The 27,708-nt window shown below is 32.2% G+C and overlaps 1 protein-coding gene across 1 annotated transcript; it reads right to left on the bottom strand.

Moving 5' to 3' along the window:
- Nucleotides 1-25,788, bottom strand: LOC118184342 (uncharacterized). Its single transcript, XM_035354002.2, has 2 exons — nt 24,633-25,788; nt 1-830 (listed from the first exon to the last, which is right to left on the bottom strand). Exons 1-2 carry the CDS (start codon nt 25,554-25,556, stop codon nt 549-551), a joined length of 1,206 nt encoding a protein of 401 aa, XP_035209893.1. The 5' UTR covers nt 25,557-25,788; the 3' UTR covers nt 1-548.
- Nucleotides 25,789-27,708: the final 1,920 nt, after the last annotated feature.

Here is a 27,708-nt window from a genome sequence, read left to right as displayed (position 1 = left end):
TTACATTTAACTATTTATTTCAAAATACAACTAAGCAGAAAAAAAAACAATACAGAATATACAATCAACCAAAAAGTTTTAAAAAAGGCAACAGAAAAATGGTTTGGAAGGTATTGACACTTGACAGCTTTATGAATGATCAAACGCATTCCAAGTAAAGGAATTAACTACATCATTAACATGGGCATGCAATCTTACGTATATGAACTTTAGCACCTTCAATGACATAAATAAAACATCTATTTTCTGCACTCAGCAACCAAGAACGTAAAGGATTTGGATCATTACTATGAAGTTGTTTGATATTTCCATCATCTGATGACCAAAATCTTACTTCCACAAGCACAGAAACGACTGAACTCCTCTGAATAAGGATGGAACTGGTACTTTCTTTGCTGCATACAAAATATAATGCACATTTGACAGACTACACAATTGATCACAAAGTTAAAAAAAAAAAAATATTATGGCAAAAGTACAGAGATTGACACTTGATAGCTTTATGAATAATCAAATACATTTCAAGTACAGAAAGTTTAACTGCATGATTAACATCGACATATAATCTTATGGACACGAACTTTAGCACCTTCAACAACATAAAGAAAACATTTATTATAATCACTCTTTAGCCAGGCACGTGAAGGATGACGACTCTCAAGTTTTTTAATTAGTTTTCCTTTATCGAAAGTCCAAAATCTTGTAATGGAATCATTTCCAGTAGCACATAAAAGATTGAACTCCTTTGAATAAGAAATTGGTATTTTCTTTGTCGAATCACGAAAATTTCCATCATATACAGTAAGAATACTTTTTTGTCTCAGATCAACCTGAAAGGGAAAAAAACTTTTTAAATTTCAAGTTAATAAATTCTTCATATGCAATAATAAAAAGTTGAGCATGCAAAAAATTTTATGTAAAGTTTCAAATATTAGCCTTGTTGAGGAAACTGATTTTATGTTACAATGAAATATTTGACAAACTCTTAAATATTCAAGGGGCAGTTTTGTTAATTATTTAGTGCCACTAGATTGAGTCTTGGCATCAAGAAAAGAACAGCAGCCCTAAAACAAGCCTCATGGGAAGAGACTATTAGAGGCAGGCTGATCTGAAATGAGGAAGATGCACAATGAATAGAGAGAAGGCAGATTGATTAACATACATGATTTTAAGTAAGATAGCAGGATAAAAATATGGTCAAATCATGGCCATCACAAAGTTTCATTAAACAGAAATGGAATGATATAATATCAGCAGAATATCGATTAAAAAATAAAAGCTTTAATAAGGTGTAATCAAGATTTATTCATAGTTAACTAGAATTAAAAAAAACAAGGCTCAGCAAAGCATATGCAAAGAAAGCCCTTTTATGTAACAATTTGCCTACCTCGTGGAACCTAGGAAACAAAAATATGTATTCCATTGATTTGCAGTGTCACATAGATTTCTTGTGTCATCATCAAGTTAAAAAGCAGCGGCAACATTAAATCTTTTTGTTATTGTTGTTGGTTAATTTAAAAAAAAATTTTTTTTAAAGTTTGACAAAAATAACCATAAGTTTTACAATAAAATATTTCACGTATCAGAGTAAGAGAAGTATTTAGCATACACCTGCATATTAAATTACATTCTTCAGTAGCAAACTATACCTGTTGACAGTGAACAAGCATAAAATTACACAGATCAAGTAAAGGAACTATAACATTGATGCTGTGACTTAAGCAGTTTCTCTGAAATACCGAATTACATTTATGTACTTCATTAAGCGTTTAGTTTAATCTGCACAAGTTTATTTTATTTAATTACATATTAAGATATGGTGATAAGATTTTTTTACATTGCTTTAAAATATGTTGACTAATGCATCACATATTCTTATATTTATTGGGCTTGTTCAAATACCTTATAATAAATACCCAGCTGGAGTAGAGGTATTCTTTAATGTTACTGAGTGGACTGCACAATTAGCAAGTTGAAAAGAGTAGAAAAACTTGAGAGTTTGCTCATTTGAGAATTTCTGTAGTACTACTACCATTTATTTTTACAAACAATACAAAGGATGTACAAAACACTTATGAGAAATTTAAACTGTGTTTGATAGAAATAAGAAACAAATTAAAAATTAACTAACAAAATGACTTGAATTTAACAGCAAATATTAAACAACTTATTAATGAACCAGTATTTAGATATGACAGCTCATTCAGAAGCTTTAAGTTGGTTATACAGTAGAAGTCCAGAAATCCGGAACACTTGGGACCAGAGGTTGTGCGGATTTTAGGATTTGGGGGATTTCAGGACAGAAAAGATAATATTCAGACTAAAAGTGCAAAATAAATAAGGCATATTAGATACATTTAATTAAATTATTATATACATTAATTAATTATATGCTTAAAATTATTATTACAGGGTTCGTAGCCACATTTTAGTTAAAAAAATAAGCACCTATAAGCATTTTTCAAGCATATTTTAAGGAAAAAATAAGCACCTAATTACATTATACACAACTGCATAACCTTAAAAGAAAAATTAGACTTGTAATTTAAAATATGAGCAATGCAATATTTATTAAGAGAATGACCATTACCTCAACCATGGAAAACAATTAACTTTTTTTTTTTTTAATTTTAAATGACAGTTCAATTTACAGAATTAGTTTACAATGAGAGGAAAAAAAACTATGCAGAACTAAACTACATTACAAGATTTAATGATGAAATTTCAGTTCAAAATATAGAAAATAAATAATAATAAGCCATATTAATTGTATTCGTTTGGCACCTAATAATAAATACAATTTATTTTTCCACTCATATTAATATTTAAATAATTTAACTTAAATCAAAATTCTGAACATTTTCTAAATTTTCATTGCATAACAGTTTTTCCTTAACATATATTCCAAGCAAAGTAATTTAAGTAAAAAAGAGGCACATTTCTGAAACCAGAAGACTGGAAATTGCTTCATGCAGTCATCCTTTAACAGTAAAAGCTTAACTAAACCGCATACTCGGAAATTGCCGAATATTCCAGATAGTAACTGGAAAAAGAGGAGTGGGGGAGATTGTAGCTGTTCTTTAGATTTCTTGGCTAAATTAATGTACTGGAAAAAAATTTTTTTTTTGACTATTCGATTACTTTCCTTTTATTTAAGCCATTCCGAATATTATTCCTTAGAAAGCTAATCTGTCTAAAAACACACCCATTTTTGGAAGTTTATCTATACTTAAGCAGTTACTGCAACTATATTATTATAAATATTCATGCGTATGCTCATAATATAAGCATAACGATTATAATAAACACGAATATGAACTGACCACACGGAACGAGAATGCAAATTATTAAAATCTTGATAGAAATCCAAATGTGTGTAGTATATGGTGGGAGGAAAAGAATACCGAATGTACCGGAATTTTCTACCGTTTTCGCAATTCTTTGACCAATAGAACGACGTGCACCTGTCTATACTCTCGCGTGCACCATAGGTTACGTTAATGCAGAGAAAGGGGGGAAGCAATTTCCGGGAGTATGATTCACTATCTGACGTTGCATATAAGGTAGAAAAGTTGTTTATTTAGTTTCGGCTTTGGTACGGGGGGAAAATGTGTGTTTATTAAAAAGATGGATTAATAAAAAGCACTAAAAACAAAAAAAATAAGGACCTGTAAGGGCCTTTATATTTTATTTTCAAATATAAGGACTTATAAGCACTTGTAAGGACCACTACCAACCCTGTATTACATATATAAACTGATTATATTATATTGTTCATTTACATTAGGCTCCTCTATTTTTAAATCAGCATGAATCTGCTTCCCCTTTTCTCTCAGGAGTAGTCCTAAAATAGGTATCCCATCACTCCGCTGCTGCCGAAACCACTCGTACAAGACAGCATCGAGGTTTGCCGATTTCGCCTCATGTAAAGATTTCTGTTGTTAAAATCACTGTTGCTGTAAAATTTCAACAGCTTTTCTTTATTGTTTTGTATATCATACACAGTCTGTGTAGCAATTCCATACGATTCTGCTGTAAACCGAGCAGAAGCTTTTACCTCCATCTTTAGCAGAATTTACACCTATTTCATTACCATCAATGAAACGTGTCAACGTTGCAAGCAGTAAAATCACGAGTGTATTTCTAATCTGTCATTGTATTAAAAAGTGCTGAAATTTAAAATATTCTTAATTTATCCACAAAATACCTGGATTAAAAAAAATGACATCACTAAACAATCTTGTGGAATAAAGCTCAGAAAGTACAACAACATGAAGCCTGAACTTGAAAGAAGAGTTGAGTTAATCGTCTGCTTTTTTACCTCGATGCAGATTGGAGGGGGAAAACTCTTTATCATGATATCAATAATTTGGTATTTCCGTTATGACTCATTATTATTCGGTAATTATGACATTATTATCCAGTAAGTATTTTTTCTTCGATATTTCACACTCCATGTTGCGGTTTCCGGAACCTATAAACTAAATGTTTATATTTTGAGAGGCAAAGCGGAATTCAGGTCGGCGAATTTTCGGTATTTGACTTTAATGCCTTTTAATACAGAAGCACGACAAGATAAGGAGAATTTATTATTAATAAAATTTTTGAGCTCTTGTATCTGAAACTGCTTTACTAAACAGCACAAAACAAAATCCTCTGAAGAATCACGAGGAAGCTGTGACAAATATGTAAATTGTTCAAGCACAAGTAAATTTCACTATCAGCATTCCAGCTGATTAAGCATTAAATGAAGAGTTACTTAACAAAATTAAACAACTGAATTTTATCAATCTAGTACTACATTTAGTTAATCCAGGAATAGCAATAAATGAAACCAACTGTACAGTTTTAAGGGATAATAAATACAGATACAAAAGTGATGTTTTCTTTCAATAGTACACTTCATAATAAAAAAACAGAGCAACTCAAATTTTACATGAAAAATACGGGTCAGTGAGAGAGATTGTTGGTGCAAAACCAAAGATGATTATAATGCACCAAATGCGAGGTAGAATGACCTAATTTGATGAATTCAAAACAAATTATTACTCAATAAAATAGGAAGGTGGACAAATGCACCAAATCCAGAGGATGAAGTCACATAAAAACAAGATAAAAGCCTACAAGTGGTACACATTAAAATACACAATTTTCAAATCAGATTAGATTAGGTAATAAAACAGTCTCTTTTAAATAAAAGAAATTACAATTCACCTCTCTTACGATTAAATGGTCAAAAGGCAAGTCACAACTATTAAAATATTTCTGACAAAAACTATTAAAACATGGACACTCAATTAAAATATGATGGACTGATAGGTGACAGGTGAGAGCAGGGCCTGGATACTTGAACGGCTTTCACAAACATTACAATTAAAACAAACAGTATATATCAGATGATAACTGCTATATTTAGGCCTGTGTTTAGCAAAGAGCAGTCTGTAGATGATGTCTGTACTTGCCTTCGAGTGATGGTCGAAAACATAAATAAGCTGGATCTGTGAACTTTCCCAAGGTGGGAATTTCAAAATTCTGCCTTGCTTGGGGTAACATATCAGAGAGAGAAAATTCCTCAATAACAGGGCGAACTCTCAAAGGAAAGAAAGGGACACAGGATGGATGTGCCTCAAATAAAGTGTTAGACACATTATCAAGCAAGTTAGCAGTGGCGTAGCGAGAGGGGGGCATGGGGGTGCAAATGATCTCCAAACAAGATTTTCCGGAAAATTTCAGTTTTTATTTTGATCGATTTCTGAAAAATATATTTAAACTTAATAACTATTGTAATTAATTATATATAATTAATTATTCATTTTCTTGATTTGGCTGATAAAATGTGTAATAAAATGTTTGCAGTACATCAACCAAAGCGTTCTTCCTGACCACTTTATTTCTCCAAAGTAGAGATTTTTTTTTATTTTTTAAATCAAATGCACGTATATGTTCCGCTTTTTATTTTAAAACGATTTCTCAAACATATCCACTTTCCTAAATCCAATTCCATAATCTGGAAATAACATTTTGGGAAAATCCTAACGCTTCAGCTACAATGGATTGCGTTTGACTCTCCGGTAAAAGACTGATGGCCTTCCTGGCTACCGATTCAACTATGTTATCTTGCTGAGACATCGTATATTCACTGCTACGAAGCGTTTAACGCATGTCAATTGTTTTTAATCTCCTATTACACAAGGAATACTGCAGGTCGCTCCTCACTCCTTATCTAAAACGCATAGTTTTTGACGTTACAAACTAAATTTGCATATTCCCACGTTTGTAAATGTTATAATTTTCCTTTATAATCTCTTCTATTTCCTTTTGTTCAAAAAGGTTGTCGATTATACGGTTATTTCATATCGAACCCACAATATCCCCTAATTGTTTTGAGCAGTGAATGTGACTGTATGACGTTACTCAGCAGTAGAAAAGAAACGGAACCTAAAACTCCACGACAGATCTATAGAGAAACTGTTTTTTAAAACCTGAGTCGCACTTCAAATACTACTTACTATTTCATTATCAAATGCTAATTATGAACCTTCGTTCAGCATATTAAATAAATTTTCACATATTTACAAACAACGATGGAACAAGATCCCCTAAGTTATCTAGCATTTTTAAGTGTGGAAAGAGAAAAATTTGAAAGGGTCGACTTTGATGAAGTAAATAATAAATTTGCTTCATCCAAGGTAAGAAAAATGTATACATAGTAATTAATTGTATTCATGTATTATATTATTATTAATAAATATAAGTGCCCGACCAAGTCGAGGTGCACATGATTGAAGAGAGATGAGGGACCTACCTGATTTTCCTTCAAAGCTATGCTTCTTCGAGATCTCTCTCCTGCTACTGGGAAGTACTGCCACAGTGCAGTAGAAACCCAGTATATTACAACTAAGTATCTAGTTTTACAAGTGAAACTAGATGGTGACTCGTGAGTATGCAAGATTTTAAGTAAAGTAGAAATAACTTTACAAGTTGAACCTAGATGGCGACACATATGCTATGAACTAAAAGTTGACACATTGTACGTTAGTGGCATCCGAGACAACTAAAGTCTGAGCGCTGGCACCGTGTCAACCACCTAAAGTGTGGACGCCGGCATGATTCGCTTATTGACGACCAATGAATAGGTGAAGAAAATATTTAGAATTTTATACATTATCGTAAAACACTAAATTTGGTTAGCATATTCGTTATAAGCAATTTAACAATAACGAAAATATAAAAACAAAATAAAAAAATTTAATTTATAATTATAAAAAATTACACCTTTTTATTTCATGATTGATTGTTACATATATATATAATATAAACAGAAAAATATTAATATTTAAGGGATGTATGGTATTTTTCAAAACATTTTCCAAGATGTAAAGGTACTAGGTCATAGAGAATACATAAAGCTACTCTTGCTTCTGTTTTTGCTGGCAGAGCAAACTTTGCATGAACATATCGGTTTTTGTTCCCAGATCCAATAATTCGAATAATGGTATGCTTCTTCATATCAACCAATGGTCTCTGAGGGTGATCATATTTTGATGCGCGAGGTGTACTAATACAGAAGTTTGTTCCACACAAAGCTTCGATACATCTTCAGTACTTGTATATTCCTCGATCCATAAAAGTGCAACAGCATGTAAAATTTTTTATATTTTATAGTGTTGCCAATGAACTCAACATATAATCTATATGCTTTAAACAATGCACAATTTAAAAGAAAGCTTCTTCTTTTTTTTTTTTTTTTTTTTTGGTCCCTTTCACCATTTTCCTCATAATGAAAAAATATGATAAAAACTGATCGGCCAAATCTACGCCCATCATATATTTGTTATAATCTATGACCAATTGAGGTTTTATAATTTCTTGTTTTGTTTTCCAATGTTCTTTTTCTGTGTTTGTTAGTTCTTCCGAATGTATTGTAGAAACTATATATACAATTTTGCGTTTTGGCTTCCACGCCTGTAATAAAATTTGATTTTTTTATTTTAAATGTATAATATCCAGTTTTTAAACTGATATGCTTCATAGATTCGGGAACACCTCTATTCGCTCTAATTGTACCACAAACTCATGTACCATTTTTCAGAAACAATTCTGCGGTGCAAATACTGTTATAATAATTATCCATATATACATGATATTCCAAACCTATATTTTCATCGAGCAACGATATTATAGTTTGGTCCATTTTTTTGCCGTCCGCACAGTATATTTCCAAGTTGCAAACGTATCCACTTTTCGCTTCACATAACATACGACAAAGTAGGCCATACTTTACTATTTTTGCTGGATTGTACATTTTTATAGACAATTTTTCATGCCATGGAATAATTGATTCGTCAAGCGCAAACTCTTTTTTAGGCATGTATACTGATTTAAATTTACCTAATAAATAACTTAGTATCGGCTGAATCTTCTCGAGCTTATTAGAACCAGCTGTTGTACGATTATTTGAAAAATGCCATGTATCCCAAATCTGTCGAAATCTGTTGCGTGACATTACCATGCAGAACAATGGCATTTTGGTATAAAACTCTGAGGACCAGTAATGATCCTTTCGATCTTTCTTTACTTGGCCCATCAATATAAGCAAACCAATAAATTTCTTCATGTCGGCTAGAGCAGCATCATTCCACTTAGGCATTTTTTTACCCTTACATATCTTGTCCTTATTTTGGTGATAATAGATGTGTGATTCATTTACTATCAATTGAAATAAATCATTGCTAATAAACAGTTCAACGATTTCTTTTATGCTTTGCTTATTAGCAGGAAGAATCTGGACCAGATTGCATTAAAATCTGGTACATTGGGAGCTTTATCAACATCTGACCATGATTCAATGTAACTATGCGATTTTGTGAACATTTTACTATCACTTAGATCATTGAAATCACTGGAATACTGGTATGGAACAGATCTTGATCTTCTTGCTATCACATCACTATCACTGTCCTCGACCCCTATATCAGAATCTTCTGATTGTATCGAATAATCTGATAGAGAATCAGCAATATAGTCAGTAACTTCATTTATATTATAGGGGTAAAAATGCACAATAAGAAGGCTTATTATGCTGTTCAACTAAAAGCGTAAGGCTATGAAGGATGTACTGGCTACGGAATATGACACTCAAGAGTGACTCTTGTTTGTACTTGTTCCTGAACCATCGTATACATTTTGTTTTGACGTAATAAAAAGCGCAGATCAGCGAGTCATGACGAGAGCAAACTAATCGCAAAATAAAAGAATGTTGCATTATCGCAGGGCTGGCGCTGAAATAAAGACCTCGAAACCCACGTTTCCGCGGGGCCGGCGCTCAAGCAATAGACTTCGAAACCCACATTTTCGCAGAGTTGGCGTACAATGTGTTATAATACTAAGTTATAAATTTAAGTAAAAGGGAGCAAGGAATGAAATAATAGGAGGCCTAAACATCTATTGTAATAATTAAGTTTAAATGGAATTAATTTTAGATTGCTTTAGAAATAAATAATAAAAAATTGGGAAAAGATGAGTGCAAGGAATTCGTAAGGAGAGACTAATGTCTAAATTATTATTATTTGTAAGGAAAAATGAAAAAATTAATTAGAATTAAGTTTGATAGAAAATTAAATTGGAATATTAGTGTAATTAATCTGAAATACTGGAGATTTCACTGATGATTTCAAAGAACAGAAATATCTTGTCTGTTGTGTCAGTAAGAGTCCTAAGTTTGGGCATATATTTTTTTAATACATTATTCATCGAAGCAATTTTGTTGAGACCAAATATCTCATTTAGTTCAGAAATATTCTTGATGAAACTTTGAAAATCCGTCATTGGACTTTTATCCATTACATTTGGTACAACATTTTTCTGGGAAAAATTTTCCTTAGTGCCATAATTACTATTTTTGGCTTTAGACTGAGTATTTTGGGTGATAATTTTGTCCTGATTATTATTGTTCTGTGCAGCAGAAGACGGTTGGGGGACCTATTCAGTCGGATTTAAGTTAGTATGCTAAGTTTGGCGTTTAGCCATTTCTGCGAAATAAAGTACATTTTTTACATGGTTGTTTTTTCTTGGTTGAGAAGGCTTATTTTTTTTGGGAATCTAGAACATCCATGATACGATGCGGTATGATTTTGAGAACAGTTGCTGCCCCTTGGATTTTCTACGAGTCCAGGCATCAGGCAATCCATGGTTTTGTGTTCAAGGGAACATTTTACACAGCGTGGTGTCAAGAAGCAGTTGTCAAAGGAGTGGTGCCACTGCTGACAGTTATAACATTGGGGCACTTGATTTTTGGAGACTAGCTTTTCTATTTCCACAGAGAATAGCAGAAGGTCCTTGAGATGAAATAATTTATCAGAGTTCTTGTTCTTAATTACATGAACCATGAATAGTGGCATTGAAGCTCTTGTTCTTCTCTTAGCTAGCTGGGTAACTTTAGCTATTGAGAAACCTCTGGTAGTCAGGGTGTTAATGATGTTCTTTTTTGGTTGAAAAAACAATTCCTCTTTTGATGACTTTGATCGGTCTATCATACTTTCTATCATAGCGTTCTGTGGTCTTCTGGGCTATGTGGCAGAATTTTAAGCAATTCTCCGTTTACCTTTCTTAGGAATTTAGCATCAGTAGTACTAGCAAGTTCTTTCAAAAAATCCTCGAGCGTTAATTCTCCTGGATAAACCATAATTGGGTGAACAGCCGGGCGGCTGGGGGTCGTCCACTGCTGCACAGACTGAGATGCTGGAGTATCAGTATTATAAATAATCAGAGTTTCATTTAACACACTAAATTGATTGGTGGTTTCAACATTTTTGCTAACTTTTTCTAATTTTTTTTTTTTTTAACTGTTTTAGTAGCTAGTTGAAAGCCATCATTATCAATATTTTTAGGATTAACGTTTAATTTTACTACTAGTTTCTGTGCTTTTTTGGTTTAAGGAGGGTTAGTGCCTGATGAACTAGGAAAGTTGTACTTACCTCTTAATTCCTCTGCATCAGCTTTTAACTTCTGAAGTACTTTCATTGCCGGGGCAGTAACCATGTCCTCTTCCGTAAAAGGACAGTGTTTCTGGTAAATCATGACAGAAATGAAACAACAACTTCGCCATAATACAAGGGGTACCTTAAAGTCTACTCTACCTCATTATTTTTCTAGTATTCGTTGTATTACAATTATTTGCTAGGAAATATGCTGTACGCAATAAGAAAATTTAAAAGCTTTTCCCATTGTGTACGTTTTTATGCATTTTAGTCAGCATTTCATTCAGATTTTATTGTAAAACATAACTTATTCCTTTAATTTGACTTGAAAATTCTAATATTCCAAAATATGTGAGTATTAATTAAAAGTCAAACAACAAAAATCAGCATTATATATATGCAAATTTTCACAGGAGTAGGTTCGATAACCATCATCCTCAACTGCCAAAGCGCAAAGCAGTGGTACTTGTTCGATGTGTTATTTTATTTTAATTATGCAAATATGTTATAAAGATAAGATAGGTAACACTAAGCTGAGAAAAAAAAAATGTTTAATAATATGGCTTAGTAGAAAAGCAAGGAATGTGAGTTTGCTGTGCTTTTTTGGTTTAAGGAGGGTTAGTGCCTGATGAACTAGGAAAGTTGTACTTACCTCTTAATTCCTCTGCATCAGCTTTTAACTTCTGAAGTACTTTCATTGCCGGGGCAGTAACCATGTCCTCTTCCGTAAAAGGACAGTGTTTCTGGTAAATCATGATAGAAACTCGCATGTTTTCGATCTCTTTCTCCAAGTCCTTGAGTCTTTGTCATATAATATCCATTTCCGAGTCCGAATTTTCATTATCTGTAGGTAATCCTAAATTAGCAGAAGGTTATCCAAAACAGCTTTCGCAAGGTTGAACTGCAGTAAAAAGATGACTCTCGTCTACGTTGGGATAACTATCGTTGAGGTTAAACATAGATGCTTCGGTTGGCTCTGACATATTCGAGCAACCTACATCCACAAAATAACAGGACTGAATGAACCAGGTCCAGAAATGTATGTATGTATGTATGGACGTGTTCATCTATGCAAGTATATATATGTACATACATAAGCATCTCTCTGTGTGTGTACACACATATATACACATACATACACTTCTGAATCCAATCCTGATAACAGAAGAGTACCAAAATAACATAAGTTGAAATTCAAATTCAAGAAATGCAAGTTGGGGACAGCAAACTCACATTCCTTGCTTTTCTACCAAGCCATATTATTAAAATTTTTTTTCTCAGCTTAGTGTTACCTATCTTATCTTTATAACATATTTGCATAATTAAAATAAAATAACACATCGAACAAATACCACTGCTTTGCGCTTTGGCAGTTGAGGATGATGGTTATCGAACCTACTCCTGTGAAAATTTGCATATATATAATGCTGATTTTTGTTGTTTGACTTTTAATTAATACTCACATATTTTGGAATATTAGAATTTTCAAGTCAAATTAAAGGAATAAGTTATGTTTTACAATAAAATCTGAATGAAATGCTGACTAAAATGCATAAAAACGTACACAATGGGAAAAGCTTTTAAATTTTCTTATTGCGTACAGCATATTTCCTAGCAAATAATTGTAATACAACGAATACTAGAAAAATAATGAGGTAGAGTAGACTTTAAGGTACCCCTTGTATTATGGCAAAGTTGTTGTTTCATTTATGGTAGCCTGAGTAGTTCAATGTTATGGAAACCCTATTGTGACGTAATCGGGTGCATAATTCTGGGAAATTTTGAATCATGGGATGTGTTGTAAGCGTTTTTGTGGTGTGTGTCGGTTTGGTTCTTTAGACGGTAGAATGGCCGAGTGTAGTAAGATTAATTTGAAGTTTCTGTATGATTTGGAGCGAAAGGGGAAAAGAGCTTTAATTGACTGGTGTGTAAATGAAGGTTTACTTAGTAGCCATTTAAGTGTCCTGTAAAGAAGGATATGCATCTAGTTGAACGTAAAAACTGTTTAAGATGGATTTGAATGGGTTTGTAGAAAGAAAGGTTCAGATGGTCACTATGTGAAGCGTTCAATCAGAAAGAGTACCTGGTTTGAAAAAAGTCATTTGAGCATGATTGATATTTTGATTTTTACGTGGATCTGGGAGTATGACGCGAATTCGAAAATCATGGTAAGTGAATATTTACTTTTGGTACTGCTGAAATGTATAACATATGTTCCTTTTTTATGTTATTTTATTGTTTGGTTTAAAATATATTTTATTGAGATTATGTATTTTTTGTTTGCCTATATTGTAGAATTTGGTGCTCCTTTGGCTTTGTAAGTGAAAATATATTGATGTGTACATGGACAAAGTAAAGGGAGTGCGCAATGCAAGTTTGTGCAATTCTGGGATTTTTTTTTTAAAGTGAAAATGGGTTGACATGTACATGGATAAAGTTAAAAGAGTGCGCAATGCCATTTTTGTGCAATTCGGGGATTTTTTTAAAGTGAAAATAGGTCGACGTGTAGATGGATAAAGTCATGCCATTTTTGTGCAATTCGAGGATTTTTTTTTAAGTGAAAATAAGTCGATGTGTACATGGATACCGAGTTTGTGCAAGTATTTGTCTTGTTATTTTGGCTTTGTGTAGCGGCGATTCAGCTTTGCAAGCCAAAATAACGAGTCAAAAAATTGCACAAAATCAGTATCTATGTACCGCCAAAAATTGCCAAGGGGTACCCTAAACTATACTTTTACCAAATAATGTACTGAATAATGACATCGTATGTCGAACAAAACACGATACAAAGGAAGCAGAACTTTCCATATATATATATATAAAACGTATGTAAGATAAAATAAAATACGATGGCTACGTTAAGAAATAACTGGCAACCTTAAAATTTAATATTCTAAATTTGATGTTCTCCTCCCCCCTAAGTTCACCTTTTCTCCCAAATTTAAAATATTTCCAAATATATATATATTATATATAATTGACCAATTAATATCATTTTAGCTTTCATGCTCTAAAAGAGGACTTAATAATCTGTGAAATAATCAGATAATTTCAAATGTTTAAAACAGATATATTATCAGATGTTGAAATTTTTAATTAATTGAAATCAAAAATAAGTTAATTTTAGAAAATTCATCAAAAACAAAATCGGAAATTACATGAATAATTTCATATAAATTTCCTTTAAAAGATTTTTTCTGCTGCTTCAAATGGCACAAAGAGTAAAATTCTGAAATTTTTAGCTTTTTCATTAACCAAAGATATGTACAAAAAATCTTTTCAACATTACACTGAAGTTTCATACGAAAACTGGGTACACTTCTGTTATTGGGACCAGACTCAGAAATGTATTGTTACAAAAGGTTCCAGCACGGTAAGATGGCTTCCCTGCAAAGCAGGTTTAGGGTTGCCATAAGATGGCAAAGGAAGGCCATTTGGCTAGAAATCATCCATTTGGCGACAAAATTGGTGATATGCTATGGACAGATAGAGAACCTTTTGGAATGAATTCTTACCGGTTTAGCCCAGAATGTTCTCGAACACAAGTCAAAAGCTATATAAACCCTGCTGGCATGCAGAGAGTTAGTCAGTCTGTGCGGAGTTGATTGTTCGGCGAGTGCTGAATGGGTCGTCAAGTGCACCGAAAGAGTCTTTCAATGTATCGCGGTTAGAGCATCGTTGAGTTTGATATTAGAGTGTTGAGCTCCGGCAACGACTGAAGCGAGGAGTCAGGATCTGTACTCTAGAGTACCGCAAGTTGTAGTGTGGAGAGCCTCGAGATTACATGGAGTTCCGAGAATGACCGAGCAGAATCGGGAGCTGTACTCTGGTGCTTTGCAGTCAAGCTGTCTTCACCTTGATAGCCTGAAGGCTGTGTTGCTGCTTGTTCCATCATGTTTATAGCAGATCTTTGACGACTGTAAAAGTGTTCTGGAGCTGTCTTGAGAATATTGGCTAATAAATTGTGTTTCGATATTTCATCCAGTATTGTTGTCATTATTCACTCCAAATCCACATGAATCCCGTACGTACGTAACATAAAGGAACAACATAATGCAACAGTATGTATGCAGGCATATATGAATATGTATTCACACACATGAACACATACATACATATATGTATACGTTCTTGAATCTGATTCCAATAAGAGAAGAGCACAGAAAACTGTATATGTGCAAAATTTACGCTCAATAGGTTTTCAGGAAATTGACTGCAAACTTCTCACCATATTGACAAATGTCATGAGTGAGCTAAATAAAAGCTTATAATAATAAAAACTAGAGATTCGGTTATCTATTGAGAGATGTGATGAAAAACCAGAATTGGGAACTATGAAAAGTGAAAAAAATAACTTTTAAGTAAGATTTTAAGTTTTTAATTAAAGCTGATTTTGAAATCACATTAAAGAAAAATACCTTTTTTTTTTAAATACTGGACATATATTTGTTAAGAAGATAGCAAACAAATATTTAATTTAAAATTAAATATTTAATTAAAACTCTTAAATCTTGAGATTTATTTTTTTTTATGTAATTTGTTAAAAATACATAAGTAACCATTAATTTTTTTAATTCTGTTGGAATCTTTTTGAAATCAAAGCAAGTGTAGAGGAAGGAAGATTAGTTCAAAAATTAATGTAACTAACACACACAAAAAATGCTCTTGATTCTCCTCGGAAAGTTGAGAAAAATTAAAAAATTATTTCAAGAAATCATAAAAGCACTAAACAATTTTTGGACAATACAAAAAAGCAAGAACCTTTAATGGAGGCTTTTATTTCATAAAACTAGAATTTGAATGTACTCTGGGCCCAGGATTAATTTTTATCAATATGATACAAATTTGTTGAACAGGCTTTCTGAGAAGTGGTATGGTCAGTTTCATCAAATTTTATAATTTGCTGTTTTTTTTACCATTTAAATATATTTGCGGATGATAGCAATAATGTTTCTGCTAAATAGGTATTTATTTCTTTTACCAGAGAGTAATTGTTACTCGGTTCACTACAGATCCTTGATATCTGCAAGTGAGAACAGTTAACTCTACATGCTACGATCTTTAGTTGATGATAACTGAAAGGCATCTCCTCGTTTTTGTTCTGTTCATTGTAGATTACTGATGCTTATTTTCATATTAATATATATAACTGGGATCACATATACTTAAAATTGCAAAAAAATTTCTCATCCTTCCTTGATTTTTTAACGAGTGCTTGGTTGAAAAAAAATAAAAACTAATGCTAATCTTTGGAATATGGTAACTTGGCGATTTTTCACGAAAATTTGGCAACCAACCCTGCTACAGCAACCTTCTACTTTTTTTTTTCCGGCGCCATTTTGTCTTCACGAAGTAAAGACAGGTTTCTTTTTTTTTTTTTTTTTTTTTTTTTTTTATTTACTCAACATTTTTTGGTTTAATCCTAGTATCCCGTGCACACAGGATTTAGCTACTTTTGGCGACTTTATGATGAGCAGTAAAAACACGACATATACGATGAGTAGTAAACAGGTCATTCAAAGAATATATATGGTTATACATAGTATATACTATATATATAGTGCATATACTATTATACATAGTATATACTATATATATAGTGTAAATACTATGTATATACATAGTATATACTATATATATAGTGTATATACTATGTATATACACACATAGTATATAGTGTGTAGTATATAGAGAGAGACGTTCTTTGGATCATTTTTGGTGTTGGCGATAATTTTCAAAATCGCACCAAGGCTGCACCATATACTAGGATTTTACCCATTTTTTTCCAACAATCTGCTAGCCAAATTACGCTTATGCTAGAAATTTTATGGAACAAAAGTGCTTAATCGTGACGAATATTAACTTCAAAATTGGGAGAAAGTGCAGAATCGCAAACTCCTTGCCGCGTTTTTCAGAATGGCACATACACGGTAACCATGTACACGTTGACCTATTTTTACTTTAAAAAAATCCCAGAATTGCACAAAAATAGAATTGCGCACACTCTAGACTTTATCCATGTACACTGCTTTTTCCTCATAAATTAGAAAAATTTGCACAAAAATGCAGGAAAATTTTGTGAATCTTTAAAAGTCGGTAAAAAGGACATATATGAAATTACCTGATCGCGAAAAAGCATCTACCCTTTCCAAGGATGACCATTTGCAGGTATAAAATAAAATACCCAAAAACTTTTCCCTCTAAATTATTTATTATAAACGTCACCTGCGAATTTATAATGCAAACATTAAAAATGGTTGCAAATACTTAGTGTCAAATATTTAAACTATCTCCATGCACGTTTACTTCTACTGAAACGTATTCCAAAATCAAGAGTGTGCGCAATGCCATTTTTGTGCAATTCTGGGATGTTTTTTTAAGTGAAAATAGGTCGTCGTGTACATGGATACCGTGTGTGTGCAATTCTTAAAAACACGGCAAGCAGTGGACGATTCTGCTCTTTCTCCCAATTTCGCACCTAATCTTCGGCATGATTAAGCATTTTTGTTCCATAAAAGTTCTAGCACAAGCGTATTTCGGCTAGCAGATTGTTGGAAAAAATGTCTAGTAAAAAAAAAAAACATGCCTTTACTTCGTGAAAACAAAATGGCGTCCCAAACAAAACTAGCAGGTTGCTGTAAATAAAAATTTTAATTTATTTATTCCTTATATTTAGAACAATGCATAAAAATAATATCCTCAAATGATTACAAATACTAACTTACCTAATCTCCTACAGAATCTTGAGTGCATGGTGTATCACAAAATGTCCATTTTCACCAGATTTCTTGCACCACCATTCAAACTTATCTGTAATATCCTTCCTTTCACACAATCTCATTTCATTCCCACATGTTGGACATTCATACTTATCCGCAATTAATCCTACACTCATACACCTTTCAAGCAATTCTTTTGGATTATCAGATAAACGCAATAAAATTTTTGAATTTACTTTAGATAGGGCCGTGGGATCCAAAAATTAAGCAACACTGTTTCACACAACACAGAACTAAGCTAAATACAAAATGCTATAAAGTACTGCAGATATTTTTTCCAAATTTCCCCCCTTTTCCGATTAAAGAGCTGTCATTCGTCCATAAATGTCACGACATATCTCATGATCTCTCATTTCTCTCCGACAAAATAATCCGTAATTGGAACTGGGTACTTCTCACATTATTGCCAAAGTCCTATATTCCAAAGATTAGCCAAACTAATCTTCCCAAATTTTGAGTTTAGGTTTTTAAATTAAAATTCAAATGACCCCCTACCAAAAAGTACAAATTTTCAAGTTATTGGGTCTTTTTTTTTTTTTTTTTTTCGAAGGAATTCAAGGATCTGACTGTCCTATCCCTGTTTCCAAACACTATTAGGTGGAAAGAGAATAAATCTTTACAAACATTTTACATTGAACAAAGCATTTTATCTACATATAACTACAGAATCATGCAATTAAATTTATTCACAAACATTAATGCCTTCCTACGAACAAACATCTTTGTACATAGCTGAGTTAACCAATCTCCCTACCGAAGGCATCTACACATCTAAATTGCTCAGCTGTATATAATTTGATAGCAGAATTTTAATTTCAGCTACGAGCAAGTAATTAAATACCACTAACACTGTTTCAAAAGCCACTGAAGCAAATCATTTGCTGCATGTTTTTTCACTGAATGTGCATATTAATCATGCTGAGATTATTATATTTAAGCATGTCAATAGCATCAAATTTCACTTGCTGATACACTGAATTTTTTCCAAATCATACAATATCAATTAATCATTGTATCAATTAGGTTTTCTTACTTCTCTGTGTGACGTGTGCTTTCCCCCTTGGCATAGTCTCGCCTAATTGGTGAATTTAATTCTTATCTTTTTCACTCTTGTGTGTCGTTACTTTCCATACACTCTTTCTGCCATTTTTGTAAAACAGCTTCTAGCAGAAAGAAGTCTTGAATTCAGGAATCACCCACAGCTTGCCATGTTATTAAGAATTGCACATACATGGTATCCATGTACACGTCGACCTATTTTCACTTAAAAAAAATCCCAGAATTGCACATAAATGGCATTGTGCACACTCTTGACTTTATCCATGTACACTGCTTAAGTCCTAGCTAGTAACCTTTACCGCCTTACCAAAATGTTGCGAAAATACCTGTTACCATATTCCAAAGATTAGCCGATTTTTGTAAATTTTTTTAAAAAAAATTGAATTATAACCTATTAAATTTGTACAGTCACCTTAAAGTAGGTGTACTTCTAATTATACTTGTAAAAAATTAAAAGTTTTTTTGGCTGATCTTTGGAATATGGTAACTGGTAGTTTGGCGACATTTTGGAGGCGATAAAGGTTACTACCTAGGACTTTGGTAATAATGTAGGAAGTACTCAGCTCCGATTACGCATTATTTTGTGTGAGAGAAAGGAGAGATCATGAGATATGTCATATGACATTAATGGACAAATTACAGTTCTTTAATCGGAAAAGGGGGAAATCTGGAAAAGTACAGGAAATTTTGTATTTAGCTTTATTCTGTGTTGTGTGAAACACTGTTGGTTAATTTTTGGATCCCATGGCCCTAACTAAAGTGAATTCGAAATGGGTATTTAGTGGGATTGAAAGGGGTAGTAATAAGTGTTTTTTTAAGGTTATGCGAGATAGAAGTAAAGATGTGGTTGATCTTTGGATTATGGTAACTTGGCGATTTTTTGGCGACCAACTCTGCTACAGCAACCCTCTTTTTTTTTTTTTTTTTGCCGCCATTTTGTCTTCACTAAGTAAAGACACGTTTCTTTTCTTTACTGAACACTTTTTCCAACAATCTACTAGCCGAATTACACTTATGCTAGAAATTTTATGTAACAAAACTGCTTAATCATGATAAATATTCACTGCAAAATTGGGAAAAAGTGCACAATCGCAAACTCCTGGCGCATTTTTCAGAATAGCACATACACATAAACCACGTACACGTCGACTTATTTTTACTTAAAAAAACATCCCAGAATTGCACAAAAATGGCATTGCGCACACTCTTCACTATATCCATGTACACTGCCTTTTTCTCATAAATAAGAAAAATTTCACGAAAATGCATGACAATTTTCTGAATCTTTAAACCCGGTAAAAAGAACATATATGAAATTACCTAATTGTGAAAAAGTATATACCCTTTCCAAATATGAACATTTCCATGAATAAAATAAATAAAATATCTAAAAACTTACCTCTAAATTACCTATTATATTATAAACGTCACCAACAAATTCATACCGCAAACATTACAAATACTTAGTGTCAAATATTTAAATTATTTCCATGCACGTTTACTTCAACTGAAGCGTATACCAATTTCCTACAAACAAAATTCACAAAATAACTGTCATTTAATTAAAATATCACTAAACCATCTACATGTCGACTTATTTTTACTTAAAAAAACATCCCAGAATTGCACAAAAATGGCATTGCGCACACTCTTAACTTTATCCATCTACACTGTTATTTTCTCATAAATTACAAAAATTTGCACGAAAATGCAAAAAAAATTCTGTGAATCTTTAAACTCGGTAAAAAGCACATATATGAAATTACCTGATCGTGAAAAAGTATATACCCTTTCCAAGGATGAACATTTCCACGTATAAAATAAATAAAATATCCAAAAACTTTTACCTCTAAATTATCTATTATATTACAAACGTCGCCAACGAATTCATACCTCAAACATTACAAATGGTTACAAATACTTAGTGTCAAATATTTAAATTATTTCCATGCACGTTTACTTCCACTGAAACGTATACCAAATTCCTACAAACATATAATTCACAAAATAACTATCATTTAATTAAAATATAATTAAATTCAAAAACACTACTTAAAATATAAATAAGCACATACATTAAATTAATAAAAATTAGCTTACAATTTTAATTACTTTAAACTAAATCATTGCTAATAACGATTTTCCAATAATACCAAATTCCTTTATTTCCTCCTTACATTTAGAACAATGCATAAAAATAATATCCTCAAATAATTAAAAATACTAACTTACCTAATCTTCTTCAGAATTTTGCTTACGTGGTGGATACACTTTTATAATGGATTCAATAAAATTATTGAAAGATTTTTTCTGCGAATTTTTCCTCTACACTTCCTTTGCTAAAAAAAAGCAAAATTCTCTTTATCACAATGCTACGGAATGGCGCTTTTTATAGCACTACACGTGCCCTTGAAACTGGTATGTGCACCTGTTTCAGGATCTTTAAAATAATTTTTATGGTTCACAGCAAGATGTTTAAAACCTTCATCCTCCAAACATTCGTATGATTTCCAGCAATCAGAAATAATTATAGTACCCAGTAGAATATATTCTTTAATAAAACTTAATAAACAATCTTTACTTCTATCTCGCACAACCTTAAAAAAAAACACTTATTACCACCCCTTTCAACCCCACCAAACACCCATTTTCCTTCCATTCTTCTACCTCTCTGATACTTCCGCTTCCCAAAGTTACTTTCATCAATTTCCACAATAACATTCATACCACTAAGCATACCCATATCATTTTCGCAAAATTCCACGCACACTTCCCTACAAAAAGAATTCCAATCAGCTGCAGTACTACTGGTAATTTCTAAATCCGAAATCCAGTAGTCAACTGGCAATCTATTCACCCAATAATAAGAAATCAATAAAATTTCACCCATACTCAAACGACTTTCAGCAAACCACGTACCCTTCCTTACACTCCGTTTCACAAAATATCCATTTTCACCAGATTTCTTGCACCGCCATTCAAACTTATCAGTAATATCCTTCCTTTCACACAATCTCATTTCATTCCCACATTTTGGACATTCATACTTATCCGCAATTAAACCTACACTCATGCACCATTCAACCAATTCTTTTGAATTATCAGATAAACGCATTAAAAATCTAGAATTCACTTTAGACAGCACCATACAATCCGAAAATTAATCAACACTATTTCACACAACACACAATGAAGCTTAATACAAAATAATATACTGCCACAGATATTTTTCCAAATTTTCCCCCCTTTTCCGATTAAAGAACTGTAATTCGTCCATTAACATCACATGACATTTCTCATGATCTCTCATTTCCCTCACACAAAATAATGCGTAATCGGAACTGAGTACTGCTCACATTATTACCAAAGTCCTAGGTAACCTTTATCACCTCCAAAATGTCGCCAAACTACCAGTTACCATATTCTAAAGATCAGCCAAAGATATTTTATTGTTATTTATTTTACCTGGTACTTTGCTGTGAACTATAAGTATGATTTTAAAGATCCTGAAACAGGCGCACATATGCTTGCTTTTTATTTAGCGGAGGAAATAAGAAAAGTTTATCGGCCACGTAACCAAGATTCTGAAGAAAATTAGGTAAGTTAGTATTTTTAATTATTTGAGGATATTATTTTTATGCATTGTTCTAAATGTAAGGAGGAAATAAAGGAATTTGGTATTATTGGAAAATTGTTATTAGCAATGATTTAGTTTAAAGTAATTAGGATTGTAAGCTAATTTTTATTAATTTAATGTATGTGCTTATTTATATTTCGAGTAGTGTTTTTGAATTTAATTATATTTTAATTAAATGATAGTTATTTTGTTAATTATATGTTTGTAGGAATTTGGTATACATTTCAGTGGAAGTAAACGTGCATGGAAATAATTTAAATATTTGACACTAAGTATTTGTAACCATTTGTAATGTTTGAGGTATGAATTCATTGGCGACGTTTATAATATAATAGATAATTTAGAGGTAAACGTTTTTGGATATTTTATTTATTTTATACGTGGAAATGTTCATCCTTGGAAAGGGTATATACTTTTTCGCGATCAGGTAATTTCATATATGTGCTTTTTACCGAGTTTAAAGATTCACAGAATTTTTTTGCATTTTCGTGCAAATTTTTGTAATTTATAAGAAAATAGCAGTGTAGATGGATAAAGTTAAGAGTGTGCGCAATGCCATTTTTGTGCAATTCTGGGATGTTTTTTTAAGTAAAAATAAGTCGACATGTAAATGGTTTATGTGTATGTGCTATTCTGAAAAACGCGCAAGGAGTTTGCGATTGTGCACTTTTTCCAAATTTTGCAGTTAATATTTGTCATGATTAAGCAGTTTTGTTCCATAAAATTTCTAGCATAAGTGTAATTCGGCTAGTAGATTGTTGGTAAAAGTGTTCAGTAAATAAAAAGAAACGAAACAGATCTTTACTTCGTGAAGACAAAATGGCGGCAAAAAAAAAAATAGAGGGTTGCTGTAGCAGAGTTGGTTGCCAAATTTTCGCCAAAAAATCGCCAAGTTATCATAATCCAAAGATCAACCGTTTTTTTATTCAAAATTTTCAAAGATATACATGAATTTACATATTGGGCACCTTTGTCAAATATACTGCATACCTTTGCTTCTATCACTGTTCTACATATAAGAAGTTCTATATAGACATATAAAATGAAAGGGTAAAAGTTTACAATTGGCTGCCCCTTGTTTTTTGGCGATTCTTTTTTGACGCCAGGATTGCCACAATGAAGGCACAATTTTAAGGCCCACTACAAAAAAAAATAATAATAATAATAATAAGTCAAAGAATTGCACAAACTCTGTGTTCATGTACACATTGATCTATTTTCACTTAAAAAACACCAGAGAATTGCATTTGTCCATATACACATTAATCTATTTTCACTTCAATCAGGAAGCTAAAACGAAGTTAAAACTATCATGGTAACCAAAAATGAGGTTTCATCGCCAAAATTTAACACTAATCCAAGGGGCACCCAATTCTACACTAGAGTGGAATAAAGCAGAGCAAGAGTATCAAAAATGTAAATATTCTTGAATAAGCATGATTAGAGTACCAAGTAAGTTGTGGCTGCAGATGTCAACTGAAATAAATGATAAATATTTTAATCTGCCTCGGTTGCCAAGTCTGATGTTCATGGATTTCACATTCTATGTTCTATGCTTCTACATCCAAGTATATTACATATGTATAAAGGATACTTTCCCAAAAATATTTCCCAATTCGAAGTAAAATTATGAACAATATGCACATTTTGAAATGTGTCCAAACAATCACAGTAGTATATTAGATGGAAAAAATTCTAGGTATACAGTATGTTTTGGAATTATACATTGGAAATATGTTTTTTATGCTATTATTGGCTATTTCTACTTTTCTCCCCTACTACTCACCTCACCAGTAAATTTTTAAATAAACTTGAACAAAATCCACATAAATGCAAATTCACACAGTTTAGGCAAACATTCAAGAATTCCTGAGTAAAATGAACAATTCTTAATGTGTGATTCTCGTGTTGCACTGACTTTATTTTAAAAAATTCCAAGCCTTTGTACTTTATTTAGACTTGGAATATTTGCCAAGTACTTTAAACTGGGCTTATTATTTAAGCCACACTCATTTTAACTATTTAACATTTCTAACATAAATTCCTTACATTTTAAAGTAATTTCTCAAGCAAGTACAACTTGAAACGAAAAAATCAAACGCGACAAATAAACTAATTTCAGTTTTACTGGAAACATGGCATTTGATGAATTTGAAAAAAAAAAAAAAATTCACTTACTTTACAAAGCCTGCCTTTCATACCACTAAATATCACAGTCTGGTCATCATCTAGAAACTTTGTTTCGTCAATTCCTTCATCAAAATATTTATCTGAAGAAACAATTCCTATTCGACGATCCAGAACAGTAAAGTTACCATCGCTAGTGCCAGCGTAAAGAAGATCCCCAGTTTTGTCAAATTTAAGTGAATGCACACGTCCAGGTATTCTCAGTTTATATTTTTTATCACTTCCCATATCTAACATATTTATAAAATCTTGTCTACCACAAGCATACATGCGCGATTCTTCGCTAGAAGCACAACTCCATATCGGCGACCGATGACTTGTACGGCAAGATTTCCGGATGATAAAGATTTCATATTCAGGTGTTACGATTATCATCACTCCAGTACTCGATGTAGGACAATTCCCTACCACAAGTATACTTTTTGGAGGGGTAAATGATTCGCAGATGTCAACTACTTGAAAAGCAGCCGGTTTTAAGCCTATTGGCCTAATTCCATAAAATTCTGGTGGTGGAGAAAGAAAATGGCGAATATCGCCAACGTAATTAGTATATTTTGAATCACTATATGTATGCCATGCTGCATAGAAGACTTCGGAGTCTCCTTTCAGAAAATGTACATCGCTTATTGAGCTGCGTGCATCCAAGTCTGTTCCCGACCATCCTTCGTCTCCAATATATGTGGCTGAATAGTCAGACCTTGCACTATCAATTTTGAGTTCCATAAAATGAGTTTCGATATTCGTATTCTTTTCAAGACCAAATTCTCGATTTTTTTGAAAAGATGGAAGAATATTCGCCGTTGCGAGAGGAGAATTGGAAGATGACACTAATTTTGGACGCCATTTATCTACTCGAAATGTGTTCGAGTGACAAAAGTCATTTGATTGATATCTGCATTCTTTACTCAAACTCATATTTGCAGGAACTTAAACAAAATGAGCGAAATTTCTCAGTTATAGTTAAGGCTTTCAAACGCAACTACGCAATTCGACAACTTTCGCGACTACCTGTGCATACAGCAAGAATATCCTTCAACAACATAGGCGTCTCAAGACCAGAAGAGAAAAATGCGCAATCTAATGCTGATTGGTTATTATAGGTCACGTGGTTTTCTTTCCTTGGGACGTCGGCGTTAACCAAAGCCGCCTGAAATAGAAGGCCTCCCAAGCAAACTGTGACGTCACGCAAGTTGGGGAAACAGTTCGTCGCCATTCCGTTGACCTAAGGCTAAACCAGGCTGAATCACCAACTTTTCTCTCTTGGCAAGGGAGGGAACGCGCTACCAATTTTGGCGCGATTATCGCACACGCTGGCTGAATGTCTGCTGTTTTTTTTTTAAAGATTTATTTTATAGACGCGCGGCATTCAGCGCACATAAACTTTTCGGATAATTAATTAATTCTCGAATAGTATATAGACGTTTTCACTTAAATAAAAATTTCGCGTATATTTTGTAAACATATTCAAAATAACTTATTCTTTAGATGTTTCAGTTTCGTTAGCAGACTAAAATAAATAAGATATGAATAAAAACTTTCAATAGTGTCAAATGGGGAAATAGTTAAAGCGTAGAGTGTGCAAATAAATTTATCTTAATGACATTTTAACAAAAATTTCCATAAAAACACTGTAAATTCATACTAAAAAAATAACTTAAGAATATGTTGTCATTTTAGTCTGAGGTATATGGAAATAATTGTGCAAGACTCTGAAGAAACACTTTCTTTTAAATGTGTGAAATATTTCATAACATATATGGAAGAAGAAAGTACAGCATTCTGTGTTTTGGATGACTTTCACCAAATGTAATATAAATACGAACTAGAAACCGTAATAAAAAGTCCTTCCTCTCCAATCAGATCACCTTTGTGTTGCATTGTATTTGTAATACTTCTAAAAATCCAATTTTTACCTAAATTAAAAAACAGTTATTCCATAAAAGATAATAAATTTGAACGTATATAGAATGAATTTTGTAATTTGAGTTATGTTACAAAATAATTCATAGTTTATATATTTTATACTAATAATTTAGATAAAACCTGTCCAATTTAAGAATGTGTGTTAACCACATTCTTAAATTGTAAAAGGACGACTTAACCACATGTAATTCATTTCAAAGCATAAAAGAAAGCTTATTTTTTATTTTACACAGCAACAGCATTTTCATGCAGTCAAGTTTTTTTAATTGTTAGTTATTATACATAATACTTAATTTTTAACACATTCTTATTAGAAAGCATAACTAAGAAACTTCTTTTTAAAGCCCCACAGTAACTGCAAAGAATGTCGTTAAATTTACAAAAGTATTGAAGATATATTGAACAGCATTATAACAAGAAACTACTGTACAAAATATGTAAATTTAACATAACTTCTTTTTTAGTATTTGCATAGTTTCCTCCAAATGAACCTTAATGGGAAGTTATCTTGCAAAAATTTAAAAGTATTAAAATGGCCTCTATTTAAGATGTAACTGCATTTATAATTATTTTGTAATTGTGAATAGATTATATTATTGCAATTAGATTATGCACTTACAACATAATTGCATAAAGTAATGAAATTAAGAGTTCACAGATACAATGTAATATAATTACAAAGCAATTATCTAAATTGTAATTATAATCACTTATTTAATACCACAATATTATTACAATCACAATGTAATTTAAATTGGGTACTATATTTGTATACCCTCCACTCAAAAGGAGGTACTGATAAGCCTGGAAGTTATTATCAACAAAAAGCCTGTTCAGGACAGTTTGATGACAATTTCCACCGGGCGAAAAGTACATTCTTAAGCCCAGGCAAATCATGACAATAAAAATCATTTAGTCTCATGATTCACTATATTTCAAACCCTAAATTTGAATTCTGCACCAAATTATTTACCTATATTTTAATATACTTTATGAATTATTAGAAGCGATATGGCAAATATCTTCTAAAAATAACTGTAAAATATTTGTATCCATTAATTGATTCAGATACACACTTTTATTATTTAAGTATATCAAAATAACAGTTTCATGTTCCTGAAATACAAAAGTTATGAAAAAAGTT

This window comes from Stegodyphus dumicola, chromosome X1 (genome assembly GCF_044657685.1).
Source record: "Stegodyphus dumicola isolate Sdum_Otavi_A_Nest chromosome X1, ASM4465768v1".
Lineage (NCBI taxonomy): Eukaryota > Metazoa > Arthropoda > Arachnida > Araneae > Eresidae > Stegodyphus > Stegodyphus dumicola.
This window is presented reverse-complemented; position numbering and strand designations above follow the sequence as displayed.

Excerpts from the sequence above, each read along its gene's own strand:
- LOC118184342 (XM_035354002.2), bottom strand. The coding sequence starts at position 25,556 with ATGAGTTTGAGTAAAGAATGCAGATATCAATCAAATGACTTTTGTCAC. Across the intron at positions 831-24,632 it reads TGAAAGGCAGGCTTTGTAAA|GTTGATCTGAGACAAAAAAG; the intron begins GTAAGTGAATTT and ends TTTCCCTTTCAG.